At 35.1% G+C, this 26,276-nt stretch overlaps 1 protein-coding gene across 2 annotated transcripts in view; it reads right to left on the bottom strand.

Moving 5' to 3' along the window:
* STK31 (serine/threonine kinase 31) overlaps window positions 1-26,276 on the bottom strand; it is an 84,996-nt gene that overhangs the window by 20,400 nt on the left and 38,320 nt on the right. For both annotated transcript variants that reach the window (XM_005679294.1, XM_005679295.1), the window contains 11 exons: window positions 23,158-23,337; window positions 21,487-21,603; window positions 20,402-20,521; window positions 16,139-16,270; window positions 14,827-14,928; window positions 13,237-13,317; window positions 11,436-11,561; window positions 10,704-10,829; window positions 8,824-8,910; window positions 7,958-8,107; window positions 4,225-4,347 (listed from right to left, as the gene is read on the bottom strand). In XM_005679294.1, the coding sequence (XP_005679351.1) occupies window positions 4,225-4,347; window positions 7,958-8,107; window positions 8,824-8,910; window positions 10,704-10,829; window positions 11,436-11,561; window positions 13,237-13,317; window positions 14,827-14,928; window positions 16,139-16,270; window positions 20,402-20,521; window positions 21,487-21,603; window positions 23,158-23,337 (1,344 nt within the window). The remainder of the gene's footprint in view (window positions 1-4,224; window positions 4,348-7,957; window positions 8,108-8,823; window positions 8,911-10,703; window positions 10,830-11,435; window positions 11,562-13,236; window positions 13,318-14,826; window positions 14,929-16,138; window positions 16,271-20,401; window positions 20,522-21,486; window positions 21,604-23,157; window positions 23,338-26,276) is intronic.

The following is a 26,276-nucleotide window of genomic DNA, read 5'->3' as shown; positions in this document are numbered from 1 at the left end:
ATAAATGAGAAGATAGAAAGTCTTGTCCAGATAAAAATGTACTGGATTGGATTCTACTACTTTCGTAAAAGAAAAATTAAAGGAAATTACAAAATCCTGGTCTTGGAAAGTAACTGAAATTTCATGAAGACATGGGTCTCAAATTGTTAAGAAGGTCCAAAAAATGATAGGGAAGCCTAGCGTGCTGCAGTCATGGGGTTGCAAAGAATCAGACATGACTGAGAGACTGAACAACAGCAAAGTTGTTCAATGGGTGATCAATATGGCCACTAACATCTTCTAGGAATACCTTTGGAGTTGGAATAAAAAAGAAAATCTTCAAATAAGGTTGCAAAGAAAGGTGTAAGTGGCCATGGTGGAGAGTTCATCTACTGATCTTGTTTCACTCAGGAAACAAGAAACATTTGGGAAAAAAAAAAAAAGAAAAACCTAATACTTTAGCACATAATTGTGGCTAAAATTTTAATGTCCATTTTGCTACCCACAAAGGCATGCTTTTGTTCAGTTACTATTCCAGTGACAGCACTACCAGGAACACTTCTAGGCACAGGAAACAGTAGCAAACAAGACAGACAAGCTGCCTAAAAGGAGATTACATCCTATGGAGAGAAGCAGATGATAAAAAAGACAAAAGACGTAAGTAGTATGCTAAGAGAAAACTGAAGCAGGGGGAAAAGAGTTGCATTTTAAAGAAGGCCAAATTGAAAAAGTGATACCTGAATAAAAGAAAAATACATTCACTCTTCATTTTAAAATTATTCTGCTTCCTCGCAGTAACACCCACGAAATTTTTTTTTCCAGTATCACGTCAGAACTGCTCTAATTTTTAAAACTGACTTCTAGAAATGCCTTTAAGAATTTCATTATAACCTAGAAATATACAAAAGAACCTTAATATAAGCAACTTTAAGAATGTACCAGTTAAAAGACGACTTAACTGCTAGAGGTGGGAGGGTCGCCAACACTCAAATACTAAAATTTTCTGTAGTTAAAGGCAGTTTTCAGAATGTTTCTGTCATTTAATATGGGTCTCACAACAAAAATGATCCTAAAGCAAACTATCTTTTATGATACATTCCAAAATATTTAGTCAGTATTCCAGTGTTTTAATACTAAATAAGCTGTTACCTTCTACTTTTGCTAATTCCAAAACTTTTAAAAGTCATAATGTAACAGTAAACTATTCGTGATGCTGGAAATGAGATCCTTTGCTAATGATTCGTTTACCTTTGAAACACAGCCCTTGGGTCCTGACTTTTTTGCCCTGTTATATATTTCACACTGTGGTTTCTATTTTAACTTACCTAGTTCTTTGAGGAGGAAGATCAAAGTATCTGTAAACTTTGGTAATAACTAACTTTCCTATCAATAAAATAGCTGTTTTTAAAAAGAACTTGAACAATTAGAAAACAGTTTTTTAGTTTTTTTACGGTATCACAATAGCTCCAAAAAATTAAATACTGAAGTATAAAATCTAACAACACATATATAGGATCTCTAAGTTCAAAAATAACAAAATGCTGATAGAATAAATTTTTTAAAAGGCCTAAATAAATGGATTTGTGAATTAAAGGACTTAATAAAGATGTCAATTATTCAAAATGCTAATTCTCCCTAAATTGATCTACAGATTTAATGCAGTTCCAAGCAAAGTCACAGAGGTTTTCTGCATGTATAGACAAGCTGTTTCTAAAATGTGTATGGAAAGGCAAAGATACCTGAATTGCTAAAACATTAAAACTTTAACAATGATGCAGAGCATCTGAAACTCTCATACAGTGCTGGTTCTGATAACACAAAATGGTATATCCATTCTGAAAAAGTCTGGCAGCACCTTGTAAAGTTATACATATAGTTACAATATACCCAACAGTCTCCCTCTTGAGAATTTATTCTGGAGAAGTAAAAATAGGATTACACAAAAACCTATACCTAAATGTTCATCAAAGTTTTATTTGGAATAGCCCCAAACTGGAAACAATCCAAATGTCCTGCAACAGGTGAACAGATAAACAAAGCTGCTACAGTCACATAACAGAGTAGTACTCAGCCACAAACATGGAATCAACTCTCAATATACTACAAGGCTTGAATGAATCTCAAAGTCATTATGCTGAGTAAAGAAGTTAGTCTCAAAAGGTTACATACTGTAAGGTAACATTTATATGACCTTCTGTTAACAAGACAAAACTGTAGTGATAGAAAAGATCAGCAGTTGCCAAGGGTCAAGGGTTAGGGAGAGAGAATAGGGACAGCAAATAGGATTTCTTTTTTTTTCCTATGAGTTATGGAACTGTTGTGCATCCTAATTGTAGTGATGAGTATACTAATCTACAGTTTGTTAAAATTCACAGGATTGAACACCAAAATCCAATCAACTATACTACATGATAGTTTAAAAACAAAATTTGTAGAAGACCTCAGTCAACATTACAGAAGAGCAGGAATTCAGCACAACAATAGTGTCATATTCATAAAGCGTTTTACTACCAGCTAATGAAGAAAGGAAATTGATGGAATAAAGAGTGCCATTGCCACACTTAATTGATAATTTATGATAACTCTCAGGAACCTAAGAACATTTGAGACATTTACTTTTATCCTTATGATGTAAAGAATAAAGAGATTACTGAAGCAATGACAAAAATCATGCCAGTACAATAATCATTTCTATGACTATCATGGTTCTATGAAACCAGACAACTTTAAATACATATGACAACATAAGGCTAAAACTTACATAGGATTAACTGGGGTATGGAACTCCCACTGATTACTACTTGGGTAGGTATAAACACCCTTTTAATAATAGCTTTATTGCGGTGTAAGTCATGTACAATAAACCACGTGCATTTAAAGTATATATGATATATACTTCTACAAAATCATCACCATTATCGATGAACATGGTGATCATGCCAAAACATTTCCTTGCGCTCTTTTGTAATCTATCCCTCCCTTCCCCTCTACCCTCAAACCCCAGACCACTGCAAATTTCCTTTCTATCACCATCGGTAAATTTGCACTTTTTATAATTCTATATAAATAAAACCATAAGTATGAATTCTTTCTTTCCTTCGGCTTTTTTAACTTTGAAGAATTATTTTGAGATTCCTCCATATTACTGGGTATAAAGGCATACTTTGGAGACAGTGAGAATTCAGTTCTAGATCACTGCAATGAAGCTAAAACTGCAATGAAAAAGTGAGACAATTTTTTTGGCTTCCCATAACATATTTAGTATGCAATAGCATTATGTCTACAAAACAATGTACATACTTTAAGTATACTTAGTTGCTAAAAAATGCCAACCATAACCTGACAATGCAGAGTTGCTACAAATCTTCAATATATAAAAAAATACAGTATCTGCAAAGTGCAATAAAGTGAAGGGCAATAGTATAAGGCATGCTTGTATTAATACTTCATTCCTTTTTATTACTTAGTAGTATTCCAATGGGGCTTCCCTGGGGGCTCAGGGGTAAATAATCTGCTTGCCAATGCAGGAGATGTGGGTTCAATCCCTGGGTCAGGAAGGTCCCTGGGAGAAGGAAACAGCAGCCCACTCCAGTATTCTTGCCTAGGAAATCCCATGGACAGAGGAGCCTGGTGGGCTGCAGTCCACGGGATCACAAAGAGTAGGACACAACTTAGCAACTAAATAAAAACAATAACAAGTATTCCAATGGATATACAGTAGACTATTTACCCATTTATCTGTTTATGGACATCCAGGTTTTCCCACTTTTGGTTATTACAAATGTCTCTACATGTTCAGAGACATTTTAATATATTGAAAAAAATGACTTCAGATCATCACTTTCCTTCTTATAATGAAATATAACACATCTGTAAGTGTATATCTACATACACTATACATCCCTGTATAATGCATTATTATAAAGGCAAAATGGCCTTTTTTCCTGTTTTCCTGTGAAAAGTGAAAGTGTTAGTTGCTCAGTGGTGGCAATCTTGAGCTTCCCTCACGGATCAAACAGTAAAAAATCTGCCTGCAATGCGGGAGACCTGGGTTCTATCCCTCGGCTGGGAAGATCCCTTGGAAGAGGTCATGGCAATCCATTCCAGTATTCTTGCCTGGAGAATCCCCATGGACAGAAGAGTCTAGCAGGCTACAAACCATGGGATGGCAAAGAGCTGGACTCCAGTGAGCAACTAAGCACTTAACAACAACAAAATGACTGTTTCAATAAAAATGTAACATACCCACAATAAAAGGCAGCCATAAGCATATAAGTCAGAACTCGGAGAAGCAGGTTTTCCCATTTTCAGTTCAGGTGATAGCAAACTTAAGTCACCAACCATCATGTTCACTGAGGCTCGCTGAGTCTACAAAAACAGTAGGTCAAATATTTTAGAGGCAACACAGTTGAAGCAGCTTTCTGTGAAGTAATCTACATTTAATCAACATAAAAAAATATTCATTTGAAATATTTTATTCTCTCTCCACTCTGAAATATTTTTACCTAATTTCCACTATTATAAACTGCTCTTAAAATCAGTCTCATGAAATTTAACAATGAGACTACCATTACACTGCACATTGTAGACACCAGCTTAAATATTAAGAATCACTGATTCAATAAAATTTAGTACTTTCTTAAAATATACACTTCACTAAGGCAAGAGGTAGTGCTATTTTCTAACTCTGAAAATTATAAGTAGTTTTAAAAACACAAGTATAAAGTACTTTCCTTCCCTACTGACCATTTTCTAAGTATACCATTTCTAATGTGTCAAAAGGATGATCAATGGCAAGAACATGAATCCTGGATTCAGATAAACCTTGACTGCAATACTCACTCTGTCATTTACTTGCTATATGACCTTTGGCTTTAATCTCTTTGAGCCTTAATTAATTTGTACAAAGGAAATTAACTTGTAACTACCCTAGAGTTATTGTAAAGGTAATCAGCACACTAATTACTTAGCATATATTGCCAAGTGTTAATTATCTTCTCCTACCATCCTTATCCTTGCTTCTCAGAGTAGGATAGTTTGGGAGTAGTACTTACAAAGACCAGTAGCTATAGTAACACCTGGGAACTTGTTAGAAACACGAAATTTCCACTGCAGAAATGCTGAGTAAAAATCTGCATTTTATGCACACTTGAAACATATACTATCATATAATAACTTCACCTCAATTTCTAAAAACTGCATTTTAACAAGATTCCCAGGAGAATCACATGTAGTGTAAAATCTGAAAAGCAATGTTTTTGACTATGGACTACTTTTCAAATTACTCTTCTGGTTAGTACTTCAACTGAGATTAGGGTAAAAAATTAAGCAAGAGGTGAGTTCAATCCATATTTCAGAATAAATAATTTTAAGGGTTTCCCCAGTGGTCAACGGTAAAGAATCCACCACAATGTAGGAGATGCACAAGACATGGGCTCAATCCCTGGACTGAGATCTCTTGGAGGAGGAAATGGCAACCCACCCCAGTATTCTTGCTAGGAAAATCTCATGGACAGAGGAGCCTGGCTGAGGGGGTCACAAAGAGTCGGAAATGATTGAAGCAACTGCGCATGTGCATAACAGCTGACAAATCAGTATAAATCAGGAAGAATACATTGGACTCATATTTATAGCTGGAAGAATGGCAGGCCTTGGTAAACTACCCAGGATTCCTAAAAACAGAGAACTTTTAAAAACACAGTTCAGTTATTTTTAAGATGTTATCCTAATCTTCAAATACATATAAAATAAACCTTTCAGCAAATTTTATTTTTATAAATCCTCTATAGTCAAGCATTTCATTACAGTTTTACCCTTTTATTTTCTCATCTTTTTGAGGTACCACATGAAAACCACTGAAACTGTATATAAACAGATGGCATTATTCTATGACTTGCAGATGACCTATATATAGAGCATTCTGACTTTTACTAGTCAAAAGGGAACTCCACACACAATAAATATTGGCAAGGATGCTGAGAAACTGGAATCCTCATATTATCACTGAAGAGTAAGTAAAACAGTACAGACACTTCGGAAAACAGCTTTGTTTCTTAAAAAGTGAAACACAGGCATCTAACATTTAACCCAATAATTCCTTCCCTAGGAAAACATACCTCCACACAAAAACTTGTATACTGATGTTCACAGAGGCATTATTCATAATAATCAAAAAGTAGAAACCCAATTACCCACAAACTGATGAATGTAAAAACAAAGTACAGTACATCCATACAATGAAATACTAATTGGGCATTTTAACACCATAATCAAAAGAGACACATGTACCTTAATGGTCACTGTAGCACTATTTACAATAGCTAGGCCATGGAAGCAACCTAGATGTTCATCAACAGATCAATGGATAAAGAAGTTGTGGTATATATATACAATGGAATATTATTCAGCCATATAAAGGAATGCATTTCAGTCAGTCCTAAGGAGGGGGATGAACCTAGAGCCTATTATCCAGAGTAAAGTAAGTCAGAAAGAGAAAGACAAAGATCATATATTAATGTATATACATATGGAATCTAGGAAGGTGGTACTGATAAACCTATCCTCAAGGCAGCAGTAGAGACACAGACATACAGAATGGACATATGGACACAGGTGGGGAAGGAGAGGGGTGGGAAGAATTGAGAGAGTAGTAATGAAACATATGGATTATCATGTGTAAAATTATTAAACTGGTACAAAAGCAATTTCAGTTTTGCATTGTTGAACTTTACCATTTGATACTAGAATACATTCTGAAATAAATGTGGTTATGTTATTAAAAAATTTTTAGGAAAGGAATGAAGTTCAGGCACATGCTACAAGATGGATAAATCTTGAAAACATTATGCAGAATGAAATATGCTAATCACAAAAAGCCACATATTGTATGATTCCATACACAGAAAATGTCCACCATAAGTTAAGTCCATAGGGACAGAAAGTGGATTAGTGGTTTCCAAGAGACTTAATAGAGAAATAGAGGAAGAGTGACTGCAAAGCAGTATGGGGTTTCTTTCTGAGGGTGATAAAAATGTTTCAGAATTAGACAGTGGTGACTGATGCAGAATATTGTGACTATATTAAAATTAGTACTGAAATGTACACATCATATGTGAATTATATTTTAATAAAGAGAAATGCTCCCTTGTGATTGTATTTTGAAACTACTTACTCTACCAAAAAGAAAAAATATTGAAACTACTTACTCTACCCCCCAAAAAAAAAATCACAATATTCTCTTTATGATACATGTTATTGCTACAAACTACCTCTTCTGAGGTAACATGACACCAAATTAACAGCTAATGTCATCAAATTAGAACTTAAACTAAATGGAAAAGTCCAAGATTCCCAAGTTTCTAAAAATGCCCACTAATCAAAAAATAGCAAAGCCTGTGTATCTAAATCTAATCTATTAATTGGGAGAGCACAGCAGATGGGGAGACAGATGGCCATCTACTTTTCCTTGTGTATTCTAGCAATTAAATGTTTCTTGATGATGATAAAATAATTGTTGTTTGCTGTTATTTGTTAAGTTATGTCCCACTCTTCTGTGACTCCATGGACTGTAACCCATCAGGCTCCTCTATCCATGGGGTTTCCAAGGCAAGAATACAGGAGTGGGTTGCCACGTCCTTCTCCCAAGGACTGAACCCACGTCTCCTGCACTGGCAGACAGATTCTTTACCACTGAGCCACCAGGGACGCTCCAACTGATAAAATAATTAACACTAATGTTGTCAATGCCATTGACTGTAATTTCAGGTTGCTCCTAAAACTTATGGTTAAAAAAAAATTTTAATGCACAACTTTAGAAACTCTTGTCCTAGCATCTAGCTGATAACAGATTAACAGCTTACACTACATGATATACCTTAACCGAAGGCAAAGATCTTATAATAAATTACCATATGATGCAAAAGTGCCTAATACTACTAAATGAAGTCTAGAACTTATTTATAAAACCACAATATTTTACCCCAGATTTGGTGAAGTCAAAATCTCCAACAATTCCATGTTGACGGTTTAAAGCAAAAACATTGTTCTGATGAAGTGATCCATGAATTATGTCAGCCTTGTGCAATGTATTAAGGCCCTGGGCTACACCTTTCATGACCTTTAAAGCTTCCTATAGAAAATACAAAAAGAAGTCAGGAAGTAGACAAATCATTTTAATAACTGAACCTTTTCTCTAGCTAAAAGACTTTTTCAGAAGTGACTAAGCTTCCTCCAAATGAACCTTTAAAAACAATACAGCATAGAGAAAGAATTAAAGGCCAGAAGTCCTGATTATGTAACTGGTAATATCATGTAAACATATGTATCACATATGTGTGTATATATATATATTTAATATGACTGAGAGACTATAGTCTCTAAGAAGACTTGGATTACAAACAATGACCATAGACCATTTAGAAAAGAAAAGAGGCCAAAAGAGTTACCGTGCAGAAAGAATCAGGTCATTGTTTACTGTTATTACTAATCCAATTTACAACAGAAATGAAAGCTACTGCTTAAGACTAAGTGCTATACTATACAACTTACATATGACGCAGCCTAACAGTTACAAGGATTATGCTTTGGTGGCAAAAAGTTCCAACCCCAAGTCCCAACTCAGCCTCTGGATGAGGGACCCTGTACCAGTCACTTTAATCTCTGTGAGCCTCACTTTTCTAATCTGTATATAATGGGATAACTCATATCCCAGGGGTGATGTGACGATTAAATAATCAAAACTGTACATTGAAAGTGTGCAGCATACCCTCAACAAACTTTAGGTGATACTTTCTCACTAGACACATCCATGGAAATAATGTTTGTTTGTTTTTTGTTTTTACTTACTTCTGAAGTTAAAGGCATGGTGGACTGAACAGCATTCAGATTTGCCCTAGGATAATATGGGACCATCAGATAAGCCATAGGATCAGACTAAAGAGCAAAACAGAAAATGAGAATCTAAGTGAAAAATTCTTCAAAATATCTTCAGTATACAATGAATGTACAAAATAATTTTTCCACAGAGAATTACTTCTCTGCTGTGCAAAACCTTTTAAATTTAATTAGGTCTCATTTGTTTATTTTTGCTTTTTTCTTTTGCTTGGGAGACTGATACAAGAAAATATTGCTAACAATTTATGTCAAAGAGTGTTTCATATATGTTCTTTTCTAGGAGCTCTATGGTCTCCTATCTTACATTTATGTATTAAACTAGTTTGAGTTTATTTTTGTATATGGTGTGAGGGAATGCTATAATTTCACTGTTTCATATGTCACTATCCAGCTTTCCCAGCACCACTTGCTGAAAAAAACCGTCTAAATAAACGTAAAAGCTTTGCACAGCAAAAAGAATCCATCAACAAAATGAAGACAACCTATGAAATGGGAGAAAATATTAAAAAATGATGTGACTAACAAGTAGTTCAATAGCACCCCACTCCAGTACTCTTGCCTGGAAAATCCCATGGACGGAGGAGCCTGGAAGGCTGCAGTCCATGGGGTCGCTAAGAGTCGGACACGACTGAGTGACTTCACTTTCACTTTTCACTTTCATGCATTGGAGAAGGAAATGGCAACCCACTCCAGTGTTCTTGCCTGGAGAATCCCAGGGACGGGGGAGCCTGGTGGGCTGCCGTCTATGGGGCCGCACAGAGTCAGACATGACTGAAGCAACTTAGCAGCAGCAGCAACAAGTAGTTCACATCCAAAATATACAAACAGTTCATACAACTTGATATTAAAAACAATACAAAAATAAACAGAAGAATAGGTATGTTTCCAAAGAAGACATATAGATGGCTAACAGGCACAGGAAAAGATGTTCAATATCACTAATTATTAGAGAAGTGCAAATCAAAACCACAATGAGCTAGCTATCACCTCACAGCTATCAGAAGGGCTATCATCAAAAAAATTTTAACAAATAACAAACTTTGGAGAAGATATAGAGAAAAGGGAGTCCTTACATTGTTGGTGGTAATGTAAATTGGTACAGCCACTAAGGAAAACAGATGGAGTTCCTTAAAAAACTAAAAACAGAACCACCATACAATCCAGCAATTCTGCTTCTGGGTATATATCCAGAAAACAGTAACAACAACAACAAAAATCCTAAAGATATATACACTTCAGTGTTCAAAACAGCACTATTTACAGTGGTCAAGACATGGATGTAACCCAAATGTCCATTTACAAATGAGTGAATTAAGAAGATGTGGTGTATACAATGGGATATATATTCCCATTTGCAGCAATGTGGATGGACCTAGAGCATATTATGCTTAGTGAAATAACTCAGAGAAAGACATATACTATATAATATCACTTACATATAGAATCTAAAAAATAATACAAATGAATATATATACAAAACAGAACCAGACTGACAGACATAAAAAACAAACTGTGGTTACCAAACAGGAGATGGAAACTGCAAGGGACATATTAGGGGTATGGGGTTAATAGATACAAACTATTATATATAAAACAGATAAGCAACAAAGATTTACTATGTAATACAGGGAATTCTACCTATTATCTTACAATGGAATATAACTTGCAAAAATACTGTGCTATGAAATTAATATACCTGAAATTAACACAAAATTGTAAATCAACTATATATTCAATTTAAAAAGTTAAAAGCATTTACTTCTATTAGGCTTGTAACTAAAACATATTTTAAATAAAAAGTTTTCTGAAAGAGATTAGCATAAAAACTTTACCTTACACAAAAATAAGAATATCAGTGGTAGCAACCCAGATTCTCCTTTAGCTTCTCTCCAAGCTCTGTGATAGGCAGCTGCTCTCTGAATTACCCTGGCTTCCGTGTCGACATCCACAGAATAGCCCTTTTACCAAAAAAGAGGAAGAGGCAGTCCTAAGATTAAAATCTCACTCTAATTATATATCATTTCAACTTAAATTTTATGTAAGTTAAAATATATCTAAATTTATTTTTTAATTGCATGAGTAGTTTTCCTATCTGCTTTTAATGATATAATTTAAAAAGAAAAGAACAATTCTACCAGTAGCTTAAAATGTAGTCTACAATATATACCCACTAAGGCCAAATTAATTATCCAACTATTATAATTAACTGTTTTGCAGGTCAATGAAGAGAAGAAATCAAAGAACAGAAGACTGTTGGCAAAATAGTTGAGATTTCAAATAGAAATCTAAGAAAAATAAGAACTTTGACTCTTAGCTAGATCATATTAAGTTCTCCTGAAAAGAGAAAACCAAGTATATCCTATTAAAAACATATATTATTTAGGGAAATGAGGGAAACTTTAAATACAAGGTAGTTACGGCAGCCAAACTGGAAACATTATCATGATACCAGTTAATTCATATAATTTAGAAAATAAACAGTGGGTCTTTACTTTCCTGTAGAAGTACCACCACCACATGGTACTTCTCTGAATCTCCCACAAGTCCAAAGAACTTAAACTTACCTTTAAAAGAATTATCTGCCCATTAACCTCAGAACGTATCAAAGGACGCTTGCTGCTAAGCTCCTTCATAGGCTCAGCATCAAGAAGATCTCTTTCCAAGCTCATTGTAAGAAGACCACCAGAGTTCTAAGAATAAGTTTTTGTTATAGTTCAAGAAACCAAACAACCACAGCACTTTCAAATAACAAAATTAGTTACATACTAAAAGATGGACTGGATATCATGAACTCTACTGGAGATGCCAATAAAATAAGAATATTTAAAGTTTTATATTTTTTCTATTTCCTGGCACTTGAATTCCCACCCAGAATGTAATCACCATATACTTAATCACGCTACATCTCTACACGAGATTCTGAAAATGACTGGGATGAACCCTGTGTCCAAGGAACCCTGATGTTTACTTGGGAAACTTAATGTGTTTCCTAAAAAATATTAAAATGATGAAAAATAAAAAGAAGGCTGTAGAATGGGAATGAGAAGTCTAAAAATTAAGACTACCACAATTCTAGGAACTAACAGAGTTCTAACACCCCTGCCTCTGTTTGAAATGGAATCATTAAAATTGAAAATTTTTTCCAAATAATTTAATTCTACTATGTATTCCTGATACTTTTTAAAAGGAATAATTTTTTGCACTAAAACATGACTATCGACATTTTAAATCAAGCTGAGTTTTACTGTGGTATAGTCTTATTAATAATGAGGGATTGTGAAATTATTTTGTTTTTTTAAGTGTTGTCACCATATTTAAGTAATCCACAATATATAATCAACCTACAAGGGATTTCCTAAAGCACATATCACAGGAAAACACCTTAAAATAATTAAGGGTATCCATAACCAATCATATGATTATGATTAACAGTTTTGCAGGTCAATGAAGAGAATCATAAGCCATGATTAATCTTCCACAATAAAACAGATTAGCGTATTTTTGAAATTAATTTTCAAGCCCCATATAGTATCACATATTTACTCACGCATCCTACATAAAATAGTCTCTAAGCAAAATTAAATAATTGCAAGGAAAATCTCACATTATTTTAAAGTTTAGTCTGAAAAGATTATTCAGTAATTGCTTTAACAGTTTACAGGACTTTAATCTTATATATTTATCAGTTCAGACATCTATGTGAACATTCCTTTAGGTACTATATTTAAACTATTATCATGAATTTAATGACAATGTTAAAGAATAAACATCTCCTCTAGACCCTCATGGGCAGCAGACAAAATAACAAAACAGAGTTAACAGACTCTGCTCTGAGAGCCAGAGTTTACCAATCCTGCTCCACAATGTCCTAGCCAATACACTGATCTCCTAGCTTTGAATCCTGACTGCCTAGAAAATCATACTCACATTAACATATCTACCTTAACTTCTATCTCAACTTCTCTAGAATAATTTTTCCAGCCTGCTTTAAAAGATACATTCTGTTTAAAAATTCTTCATGACTATCAGAGTCCTGCTTTTATTCTAACTCTGGGAACAGGAGGTAAAATTGCTTCATCAATTCAAAAGATAAACACGTTTAATTCAAATAAGTGCCATGCAAAATGTTTTCTCTTTAGTTATAAGAAAAAGAGAAAATACAGAAAACATGCAAACTGATATAAAAATTAAAATACAGAATGCAAGTATGAAAGACAGTCTTGAGAAAGTTCTAATACTAAAAACCAGTCAGCAGAAACATTTTTATAGTGAGATTATTATAGATTTAACAATGATACATAATTGTTACATCATCACTTTTCAGCACTCTGCATAGTAGTAATTCTCAAAGGAAACAAAGCTTACCATGTACTTAAGTAATCCTATTTCAGGATGAAGTAGAGGAAGCTCAGGGAACCATTTTTGTACTAAGCTACTCAGCTTCGCCTAAATTTTAAAAATATATATATTTTTATTATAGATCAATGCATATTCAACCGTACATCCTGGTACCTCCCTTATTAAATATCTAACAAGACTTCTAATCTAATAATATATATATAACCTCATAAGACATAAAATCATTGATTTTGCCTTCTACCACAATAAATGAAAACCAAGCGTCAACCTGGATCTAAATTAACCACCTTACTAACAGAAGAAAAAGTTTACTACAAACTTTAAGCTTGGCTTACATATACAGGCACAAAATCTTGCCTAAGGTCAAAGTCCACACTCACTTTCAAGCTAAAATGAAAAAATGTGATGAAAAAATCAACTGGGGAATCACAAACTGTCACTAGTTCTCAAAATATAAGAACACAGTAACACTTTAAAATACTGGCTATTTCATGCAGGAAAAAAATCATAAAAACCTGGAAAGAAAAAAATAAACATGTAGCTCGAGAAAAGCTAATTTGCAGCAAGTGTGTCAACTGAATATCCTTAGAAAAGTCACTTATCACATGTTTTAGTCAGTAAAATTTCCAGACAGTTATCAAGTTCATGGGAGACAGTTATTTTATCCAATATTCACAAGGTGGATAATGAAGTACACACAGGTGAGTTTGCTAAATATCACATAATAAAGTGCCTATCATTTTCATAGTACTTTTATTCTTCAGTGCACTGTTTCTTACCTTCCTTTTCTTCCCATAATATCCCTAAAATATAAAATGCAATATTCTTTCCATTTTAAAGACAAGATATGCTGACTGAGTCTTCCAAAGTAACAAAAATCAGTGGTAAAACTCACCCTCAACCCAGTAGTTTTATTTTGTAATATTCAACTGAATTATGGTACCCTGTTAATGTTTTCACCGCAGTCTTAAGCTAAAATAATAATCATATAGATTTTAATAAAGGAAAAATCTTTGGGCTTTATGTTAAACAGAAAACAAGTAGTGTGCAAAACTGTCTGTGATATAATCTTGATTCTTGTAAAAATAAGACTAGAAGGAAGATAAGTTAAAAGTTTAGTGTAATTATACTACTGTTATCACCGATTGAGAAAGTTACAGATGATATTTCTTTATACTTTTCTGCAATTTTCTGCAAGCATCCGGAACAATGGTTATGAAATATTCTGTCATCAGAAATTAACATCTAAGTTCACATAAATATTATTCTATCAACAGTTAGTCACTTAGTTGTGTCTGACTCTTTGCGCCACCATAGACTACAGACTGCCAGGATCCTCTGTCCAAGGAATTCTCCAGGAAAGACTACCAGAGTGGATAGTCAAGCCCTTCTCCAGGGGGTCTTCCCAACACAGGGACCAAACCCACGTCTCCTGCTTTGCAGGCAAATTACCATCTGACATACCAGGGAAACCCCCATACCAAGATAACTATGCCAATATAATCTCTGCCTTGTGATTACAGTCCACTTCATAAAAACAGGTATTTGAATCCAATTTTAAAACTAATTCAACATTTCAAAGAATCAAATACTTACATATTCCTCCTGCTCATGATAAATTCCCTGAAAGACACTATTCCGTAACTGAGTTATTTCTTGTTTTATTTTTTCAATCTCAGATCCATCATGGTCATCAGACTTTAACCAGAAAGAAAAAAGTAACGTTACAGACTTATCAAAGTAGACTGAAAACAAGTCTTTCCTAGTAAGAATTAATGTAACTTCTATGGCAAATCACTGTCTGAGTTTTACATATCCTTCCATATCTAGCACTTAACAGTCCATCATAACATAATTGTCAAATTAATATTAGTTTAATATTAGTTTATTCTAACCCTGAATTTTCTAAAACCTACACAAAGGGATTATAAAAATAAAGCCATAAAGTCTATTACATAGATTTTTCTTATCTCTTAATTTGCTGTATAGATGTTCTCTAAGATGACCAACTGCCACCATAAAATAAATACCAAGAACAGGAACCAGAATACAATTAAATTCCACGGAATCTTTCTCCATGTAAAACTTAATTTTAAAAAATCAGTAAACATGTGGCATGCCTAGGAAAAACAATGTAGGACTCCTAAAGACTCTGTAAACATCAATGATAATAAATAAGTCTCCTTAAAAGGCACATGTCTTTAAGGTTAGATGTATTTCTATAACAGTTAAAAAAGTAAACTAAAAAAGACCTCACGTCCTACAGCCCAAAAGAGGATAAAACTAGAAGAATTTTAAACTATTAAATTAGTTCCACTCCATGCTTAACTGCTCCAATGAGAAAGAAAGCTAATTCATGTTGGATTAAGATATAATGTAAACCCCTTTGATAAGTAAATGGAATCCTCAAGGGAACAAAGAATGACAGTTTATTCACAAAGTTTCAAGCCTAAAAGCTAAAAGTGCCCTAATTCTTTTTGTTCTATTACATATGAAAACAACTTAAAATATCTGCAAGAAATACTATGTCCAGCCCTTAAAAAGAGACTTAACAAAAGACATCCTGATCTTTATAACAAAATTCTACCTTTGGGGGAGCACCCTGTCACCTCTGAGCATGTAAAGGCTTGTTTTTAATAGACATTGCAACAGTCCCAGTAAAAGTTTTTTAAATTATTCAAAAACATTTATGTTACTAACAACCAAGGCAACCATGTAAAACATTTTTAGAAAACATTTCATGACACAGGAAAATGTTTTACATTATTAACATAGTAACTTACAGAGGGAAAAAGAGATAAAGTATATAAAACAAAAAGGAAATAATTTTAAAGAGTGTATTTAAGAAGCAGACCCCAAGTAAAATTAGGTACACACAGAGTTCATTAAGAACCAACTGTTTTCTTACTTCTTCCAAATTATTCTTTTCAACCAATTTCCATCTCAGTCGAGCCTTTAAGCTTTTCAGTGTCTTTTTAATGGAGAGCAAGTGATCCACGCTGGGACTCTCATTTAAACATTCAATAATCTGTTTCTTAAACTAAGTGAGAGAAAGAGTCGTTATATTTTCAACACACAAACAACAATATTTATTGAACAGTCACCTTCGGATCACTCTCTCTATTAAGATTCAACTAATATTTACTGAGCTCAGATTGAAATAAAAAATTCTACAGTTTTGAACAAGACAATTCTACCCACTGACTTCTTGAATTTCTGCATATCTATTTAGAAGAATATCATTCTAGCAGTCAAAGGAGAAAAGGTAAAAAGTATTTCAAGCTGGACACACAGTGAGACGCACTTCACTACAGAAAATGCAAAAGGGAATTTCCAGTGAGGATGTAAACCGAATTTATCTTTTCCAAAAGTAGTTTGAAAATATATATCAAGTTTCAAGAATATTCATTCCTTTTGACTAAGTAATTAACAATTTTTAGGAATCTACTTGAGGAAATACACAAGATTATGTACAAAAACCATAGAGTTTCATGGTAAAAAAAAATGGAAGTAAACTTAATATCTAACACAGATGAAAGGTTAAATAACATCATATATCTATGCAAGAGATGATGTTTTATTCACTCACAATCACAGTATAGAGGAATTATTAATCATATGGGAAAATATTCAAGAAAAACCATTAAATGACAAACACATTTTCAAACAGTTTACAAAATGATGCAATACATATAATATTCATATGTACATATATAATATAAATGCCTTGAGAACCCCATGGACAGTATGAAAAGGCAAAATGATAGGATACTGAAAGGGGAACTCCCCGGGTCGGTAGATGCTCAATATGCTACTGGAGATCAGTGGAGAAATAACTTCAGAAAGAATGAAGGGATGGAGCCAAAGCAGAAACAATACCCAGTTGTGGATGCGACTGGTGATAGAAGCAAGCTCCGATGCTGTAGAGAGCAATATTGCATAGAAACCTGGAATGCCAGGTCCATGAATCAAGGCAAACTGGAAGTGGTCAAAGATGAGATGGCAAGAGTGAATATCAACATTCTAGAAATCAGCAAACTAAAATGGACTGGAATGGGTGAATTTCACTCAGATGACCATTGTATCTACTACTGTGGGCAGGAATCCCTTAGAAGAAATGGAGTAGCCATCATGGTCAACAAAAGAGTCTGAAATGCCGTACTTGGATGCAATCTCAAAAATGACAGAATGATCTCTGTTCATTTCCAAGGCAAACCATTCCAATACCACAGCAATCCAAGCCTATGCCCCAACCAGTAACACTGAAGAGGTTAAACAGTTCTATGAAGCCCTACAAGACCTTTTAGAACAAACACCCAAAAAAGATGTCCTTTTCATTATAGGGGACTGGAATGCAAAAGTAGGAAGTCAAAAAACACCTGGAGTAACAGGCAAATTTGGCCTTGGAATATGGAATGAAGCAGGGCAAAGGCTAATAGAGTTTTGCCAAGAGAATGCTCTGGTCATAGCAAACACCTTCTTCCAACAACACAAGAGAAGACTCTACACGTGGACATCACCAGATGGTGAATACTGAAATCAGACTGATTATATTCTTTGTAGCCAAAGATGGAGAAGCTCTATACAGTCAGCAAAAATAAGACAGGGAGCTGACTGTAGCTCAGATCATGAACTACTTAATGCCAAATTCAGAATTAAATTGAAGAAAGTGGGGAAAACCACTAGACCATTCAGGTACGACCTAAATCAAATCCCTTATGATTATACAGTGGAAGTGAGAAATAGATTTAAGGGACTAGATCTGATAGACAAGAGTGCCTGATGAACTATGGACAGAGGTTTGTGACACTGTACAGGAGGCAGGGATCAAGACCATCCCCACAGAAAAGAAATGCAAAAGAGCAAAATGGCTGTCTGAGAAGGCCTACAAATAGCTGTGAAAAGAAGAGAAGCAAAAAGCAAAGGAGAAAAGGAAAGATAAAAGCATTTGAATGCAGAGTTCCAAAGAATAGCAAGGAGAGATAAGAAAGCCTTCCTCAGCAATCAGTGCAAAGAAATAGAGGAAAACAACAGAATGGGAAAGACTAGAGATCTCTTCAAGAAAATGAGAGATACTAAGGGAACATTTCATGCAAAGATGGGCTCGATAAAGGACAGAAATGGTATGGACCTAACAGAAGCAGAAGATATTAAGAAGAGGTGGTAAGAATACACAGAAGAACTGTACAAAAAGAGCTTCATGACCCAGATAATCATGATGGTGTGATCACTCATCTAGAGCCAGACATCCTGGAATGTGAAGTCAAGTGGGCCTTAGAAAGCATCACTACGAACAAAGCTAGTGGAGGTGATGGAATTCCAGTAGAGCTATTTCAAATCCTGAAAGATGATGCTGTGAAAGTGCTACACTCAATATGCCAGCAAATTTGGAAAAGTCAGCAGTGGCCGCAGGACTGGAAAAGGTCAGTTTTCATTCCAATCCAAAAGAAAGGCAATACCAAAGAATGCTCAAACTACTGCACAATTGCACTCATCTCACACGTTAGTAAAGTAATGCTCAAAATTCTCCAAGCCAGGCTTCAGCAATATGTGAACCGTGAACTTCCAGATGTTCAAGCTGGTTTTCGAAAAGGCAGAGGAACCAGAGATCAAATTGCCAACATCCGTTGCATCATGGAAAAAGCAAGAGAGTTCCAGAAAAACATCTATTTCTGCTTTATTGACTATGCCTAAGCCTTTGACTGAGTGGATCACAAGAAACTGTGGAAAATTCTGAAAGAGATGGGAATACCAGACCACCTGACCTGCCTCTTGAGAAATCTGTATACAGGTCAAGAAGCAACAGTTAGAAATGGACAAGGAACAACAGACTGGTTACAACAGGAAAAGGAGTACGTCGAGGCTGTATATTGTCACCCTGCTTATTTAACTTATACGCAGAGCACATCATGAGAAACACTGAGCTGGAAGAAGCACAAGCTGGAATCAAGATTGCTGGGAGAAATATCTATAACCTCAGATATGCAGATGACCCTACCCTTATGGCAGAAAGTGAAGAGAGGCTAAAAAGCCTCTTGATGGAAGTGAAAGAGCAGAGTGAAAAAGTTGGCTTAAAGCTCAACATTCAGAAAACGAAGATCATGGCATCTGGTCCCATCACTTCATGGGAAATAGATGGGGAAACAGTGGAAACAGTGTCAGACTTTATTTTGGGGGGCTCCAAAGTCACTGCAGATGGTGACTGCAGCCATGAAATTACAAGACGCTTACTCTTGGAAGAAAAGTTATGACCAACCTAGATAGCATATTCAAAAGCAGAGACATTACTTTGCCAACAAAGGTCTGTCTAGTCAAGGCTATGGTTTTTCCTGTGGTTATGTATGGATGTGAGATTTGTACTGTGAAGAAAGCTGAGCGCTGAAGAATTGATGCTTTTGAACTGTAGTGTTGGAGAAGACTCTTGAGAGTCCCTTGGACTGCAAGGAGATCCAATCAGTCTATCCTAAAGGGGATCAGTCCCAGGTGTTCATTGAAAGGACTGATGCTGAAGCTGAAACTCCAATACTTTGGCCACCTCATGTGAAGAATTGACTCACTGGAAAAGACCCTAATGCTGGGAAGGATTGAAAGCAGGAGGAGAAGGGGACGACAAAGGATGAGATGGCTGGATGGCATCACCGACTTGATGCACATGAGTTTGAGTGAATTCCAGGAGTTGGTAATGGACAGGGAGGCATGGCATGCTGTGATTCATGGCGTCACAAGGAGTCAGTCACGACTGAGCGACTGAACTGAACAAATAATTTACCATTCAAAAAGGAAATACTCTGAAATCTAACACTGAATATCTCTTAAGCTAAGGGGAAAACAATCAGTGTTTTTATTTCTCCTCCTTATCTTTCTGTATATAGCAAGTTTTCCACTGTAAACTTGTATAGGCAGAAAGAAAAAGATAAAAGTTATGTTTTGGTGAGCATAATAAAAACCAAAGGTTAAAAAAAAAAAAACTCCATGTATTTTATCAGTAAATTTGCTATTGCCACTATAGGGTGAGTTTAATTATATACCAGCTAACAATGGCTATAGTATTTTTCCAGAAATAGTAAATAATTTATCTACACACTGGGTGTTAACTACTTAAGAAAAGTTTAAGTATTAAAAATTTCAAAGCATCTGTATGTAAGACCAATAATATAAAGCATACTCCAACCTCAACACTGTCCTTGTACTTGGATTGTACTGTGGCAATAAGGCTTTCCTCTGAACGGATTTTTTGTAGTACTTGACTACATGTTTTTAAAATGATGTCCTTGTCTGCATCACCTTGTTCCTAAATGAAATTACACAAAAAGAATTATATTTGAAGGAGTACAAAATAATTAAAACTTTTGATAACAATGGACAAAATTCAAAATATCATCTTTAACAAATTTGTATATTTCAAAATATTTCTTAAACATACATCTTTTTCTAGGGAGAAGTGAAACTTATGTCAAAGATGCTCATATGGGAAATTTTATTCCTATAACACTATTATTCCTAAAGCTGTCTAAACTAGAGCATTAAAGGAAATCAGGAATACTACTATGCTAGACATAAAAACTAAATAATATATAGAACTTCAACACTATTTTTATTAACAACCACATCTAAAATCAAGCCTGACAAACCATCTAAATAAGGACAACTTGACACAGTTGACAGTGGGGAAATACAGTAACGCGTATGCATTTTTTTTAATGTCACTCTATAAAATTACAAAGGGAAAAGAGAAACAAAATAAAGAACATAACCAGTTTAGTAAGCAACCTAAAAAGCTGGTTAGGAGTCCCAGTGAGCAGTATTAACATTATAAAATATACTAATTTTTAGCTTTATACAGCAATAGAGAATATATACAATATGGAAAGACAGCTACTAATCAATCTTGTGTATTCACTTCCAAAAGGTCTCTCAGATTTTATTTCACGTTTTTATAAACTCTGAGGAGTTTTATCTTATGGTTACTGAGTATGACAGACTTAATTGCTATTGAAATCTGATAGAATCAGATTAATCTAAGAGTTGTTTTCCTAGAATTAAATATTAGATTTTTTTTCTTTATGTGAAATATCCTACTAAAATGAAAATATCACCCTGTGGAAGATATAAGACTTCTCATTGTGTTTCGATTAGAACTTGGCAGTATTAGTATTTCAGACAGGCTTTTCTACAAGGAAAGCTAAGTCTACCTAGTAAAAAAACAAAAACAAAAACAAAACAAAACACTTTGCTTTAAGGAATACCAGTACTCACAATCAGAGATATCTCCAGCTCCTTGCAGACACCTGACTCAGTATTCTCCAGGATTTCATCAATATTATCAATTGTGTCATCAGAAATCAGTGATTCTTCCACAGACAGATCAAAGGCCTCATTTGTAAAAATAAAAGCATGAAGTATCTCATTTAATTATTTCAATTAGTATTGTATTCTTACACTTGGAGCAGAGCACTAGCCTATGTATTGCATAATATGGGGGAAATAAACATAAGAAATATAAAGTACTACCTTCAAAAACATTATGCATGGGAAAAGAAAAGGTACACACACCTCACACACTTAAAGAAAATACAGATTTTGTTAAAGTAATTAGTGGTTAAGAGAGATGAGAGGACAATACAGAGGAAAAGTATGAGAAAAAAACAGGGACAAGACCAGGATGATTTGAGGGAATAATGAAAGAGACTGTCCAACTGGTAAAGAACCTTGACTGTTCAGGTGGCAAGTTCAAACTGGACAGATAGTAGGTAGACAAAACCAGCCTTTATACAAAGGAATGGGGGTATGATTACACCTGATATATAATGATGACTCACTAGAATTGAGGAATCTAAAGAATAAAGGTTAAAAATTAAACTCTGATAGTTTTCATCTCATTAGGAAAACTAAGGTAATTCCTATCAGCAAACAGACTTTATAATAAGGTATAAAAATAGAATAAAATCATGGGTCCAAATTATTATATAAAACATAAAGGTCATAAGCAGTCACTCTGATTTCAGAGGTTCAGATCTGTGATTATGGAGGTCTAGATTTGGGAAATAGCAATGGAAATGAAAGATAACAGACAACCTAAACAGAGGATGATTCTGAAACAAACGAAGACAAAGAAATAACTTAGTTATGTTAATGTATCCATAAGAAAGCATCAAAAAAGAAGAACTCTACAAGTAGCTAGAGAAAAAGTTTTTTTTTTCCCAAAACAAAGCTAGAAATGCATATATGGAAACCAATCACATAGAGGGATAAATGATACCAAAGATGTTTTTGTCCTTGCTCAGGAGGTTGCAAAGCAGACAGAAGAACAGAGAATCAGTAACAAAATTGGGCAAAAATTCAGTTAGGGTTCTGAGTACATTATACAAACCACATATCTCAAAGCCTTTTAGAAAATTATGTAGTGTTTTCACAATAATAAATAAGAACTAAAAAAATTATATCTTTTCTAATATTTAATAACCAAGACTAATATTTGCCATTTTAGATATCTTTAAGATATTTAAGATAAGTAAAACCTGAATGACTTAAACACGGCCTAACATTTTAATGATGACTAGTTAACCAACTATGTTAAAACACATATATCTTTCTAAAAAAGAAAGCAAAAGGAGGAAAGCTCTATCTTCTAAAGCACATACCATTATCTCTACACTATAGCTGTAAAATAAACAATTCACTTGTAATAAACTCCAGATATTATCTTACACCTGTAGCTTGACTGAAGCTGTTTTCATATATGTCCTAAACAGAGAATGTAAATAGGTAAATCCCTCACTCTACTATCCCAGCATTCTCATTCTTATGTTTTTTCTCTCTCTCCCCCTCCCTCGCTCTCAGAAAGAAGTAAATTACATGTGGGAAATTTAAAAATATATATTCCCTGGTTTATGCTATAACATCACCAGGTAACAGAACTCCTGTTACCTTTAAAGTATTCTGGAACCATGATACAAGACGTTGTATACAAGTCTCTGTTTCACTTCTAACACTGGTGAACTCCTCTCTTTTATTACACCTCCAGTCATTAAATTTTTCCAGTATTTCTTCAGAGTTAATTCCTTCTTTGGCCTGTCCATATACTGCTTCTAAAGAGGCTGACAAATCCTGCAGAGAGATACTTCTGTTTATTAACGTTAATTAACTTTTTTTTTTTTAAATTTTTTTAAATTTTAAAATCTTTAATTCTTACATGCATTCCCAAACATGAACCCCCCTCCCACCTCCCTCCCCATAACATCTCTCTGGGTCATCCCCATGCACTTATACTAAGAGTAAAGCATCATATTGGAATCTGAGAGACAGTGAAATGATATATTGAATCTCTATCTTGGAGAAGTTTATAAATAAAACTTTGAATATCTAGACATAAAAGCATAAAACTACCTAGAAGGTGATTTACTTGGATTATAATAGTAGAAGTTCATTAAATGAATTAAGTTTATAAACAGATGGCTTTATAGTTTTAGGCTTTTAATTAAGTAGAAAGTATCCTCTTTTCTCTGATTTTACATAAGAATCTATTTTGTCCTGACATGGAAGTTTCTAAGGGCTACTGCTAAGTAAAAATAAACATACCAAACTGTACAAAGAATTCCAATTAGGGAAAGACATTAAGCATATATATCTAGACAACATATTAAAAAGCAGAGACATCACTTAGACAACAAAGGTCCATACAGTTTTGATCTTCCCAGTAGACATGTACGGATGTGAGAGCTGGACAATAAAAAAGGCTGAACACTGAAGAATTGATGCTTTCAAACTACAGTGTTGGAGAAGACTCTTGAGTATTCCTTGGACACAAAGAGATCAATCCAGTCAATCCTAAAGGAAATCAATCCTGAACATTCACTGGAAGGACTGATGCTCAAGCTGAAGCTCCAATACTTTGGCCACCTGACAAGAGCCAACTCACTGGAAATGACCCTGATGCTAAGAAAGACTGAAGGCAGGAGGAAAAGGGGGCCACAGAGTATGAAGTGATTGGATGGCACTATCAACTCAATGGACATGAATTTGAGCCAACTCTGGGAAACAGTGAAGGACAAGGAAGCCTGGCATGCTGCAGTCCATAGGGTCACAAAGAGTTGGACATGACTGAGCTACTGAACAATATACATTTAAAAGCATTTTTAGAAAGGACTAGAAGAGACAAGATAGCTTGATGGCTCCCTTCAGGACTAAGACCCGAGAAACAGCACAGAGACAAGAGGAAAACTTAATAGATCCCAGAAATTTTTATCACAAAACTGAAAAACCCTTGGAAAGAAAGAAGATGGCTGGTATTTAGCACTGAATGAATACAATCATTGCAAGTAGGAGACAGCCTGTGCACAGCAAAGAATCATCTTGGGAAAAAAGAATTTTCCTCATATGTTCTTCTCCCTTCCTCACACTGGGCAAAAGCACAAGCAAGAGGCAATGGGTTTATACAAGTACAGTACGGAAAACTAGAGGAGGCAAAAACTGATAACCAGGACAGAAGACTCGGCCAAGCACTCTTCCCCTTCCCCCGAATACCCAGTACCATTTACACCTAAGGGGAGCAGCCCCTGGAAAAGAGGAAAGGCTGAGGGAGAGGGACTGAGAGGTCCTCTGAAGAGTAAGATTATCTAGAACAGAAGCCAACAGGAAGTAGTTGACCGAGACTGTGTTATGGTCTTCTTGACAGACCAGAACCTGGGGACAGGAGTCGATGAAAAGAAAGCCAAGGAAAGAAGGATGCAGGGGACCCAAGTCTCTAGTGGAACAAGGGTGCTTTATTCAGGGCAGCGTGTTCTTATATATTGCAATACAAGGAAGCTTTAGGTAAAAAATAAGGTTAAGTAAAAAACACCAAAACCAGACGCATAACAACAGTAACTAGGGGAGTAACAATCGTCACAGGGCCAGAAGACAATCCACGTATTGGAAATAGGAACATGACTAAGGAGTTTTACAGAAAAGTAAAAGGTTACTGAAACGAATCCATGTATGTGTTCTGCCTCATGACCTTAGTCCTGAGAGCTGCGTGCAGCTCTGCTCATTCCTGTTTTCTAGTAACTGATAAGAAACAGAGGGCCCTTGAGAAACAGAAAACAATGTATAGGATTCCTTAAAATTAAGGAATTCCCTGACAAGACTGCAAGCCTGTAAGTTCTGAGAAGCAAGCCTATCCTATTCCCTAAATCTGCCTGAAGTCTCAAAGGTATGCTCCAAGCTTTCACTCTTCCCAAGGTCCCTCTTCCACACTAACGCATACACACGTTAACAGCACACCAAGATAGGTGATAATTCTTCAAGAGCATATGCAGTCCTGAGGAGAAGTACAGGGGAGCATGAAATGTGGCAGTAACACAAGCACTCTGAAAGAAATATAACAAACTAAGCCATCTTATTGATATTTCTTGATTCCAGCTTGTGCTTCCGCCAGCCCAGCGTTTCTCATGATGTACTCTGCATATAAGTTAAATAAGCAGGGTGACAATATACAGCCTCGACGTACTCCTATTCCTATTTGAAACCAGTCTGTTGTTCCATGTCCAGTTCTAACTGTTGCTTCCTGACCTGCATACAGATTTCTCAAAAGGCAGGTCAGGTGGTCTGGTATTCCCATCTCTTTCAGAATTTTCCAGTTTCTTGTGATCCACACAGCGAAAGGCTTTGGCATAGTCAATAAAGCAGAAATAGATCTTTTTCTGGAACTCTCTTGCATTTTGGATGAGCCAGCGGATGTTGGCAATTTGATCTCTGGTTCCTCTGCCTTTTCGAAAACCAGCTTGAACATCAGGAAGTTCACGGTTCACATATTGCTGAAGCCTGGCTTGGAGAATTTTGAGCATTACTGTAGTAGCGTGTGAGATGAGTGCAATTGTGAGGTAGTTTGAGCATTCTTTGGTATTGCCTTTCTTTTGGATTGGAATGAAAACTGACCTTTTCCAGTCCTGTGGCCACTGCTGAGTTTCCAAATTTGCTGGCATATTGAGTGTAGCACTTTCACAGCATCATCTTTCAGGATTTGAAATAGCTCTACTAAATTCTATCCCCTCCACTATCTTTGTTCA

This window comes from Capra hircus, chromosome 4 (assembly GCF_001704415.2).
Source record: "Capra hircus breed San Clemente chromosome 4, ASM170441v1, whole genome shotgun sequence".
Taxonomy (NCBI): domain Eukaryota; kingdom Metazoa; phylum Chordata; class Mammalia; order Artiodactyla; family Bovidae; genus Capra; species Capra hircus.
This window is presented reverse-complemented; position numbering and strand designations above follow the sequence as displayed.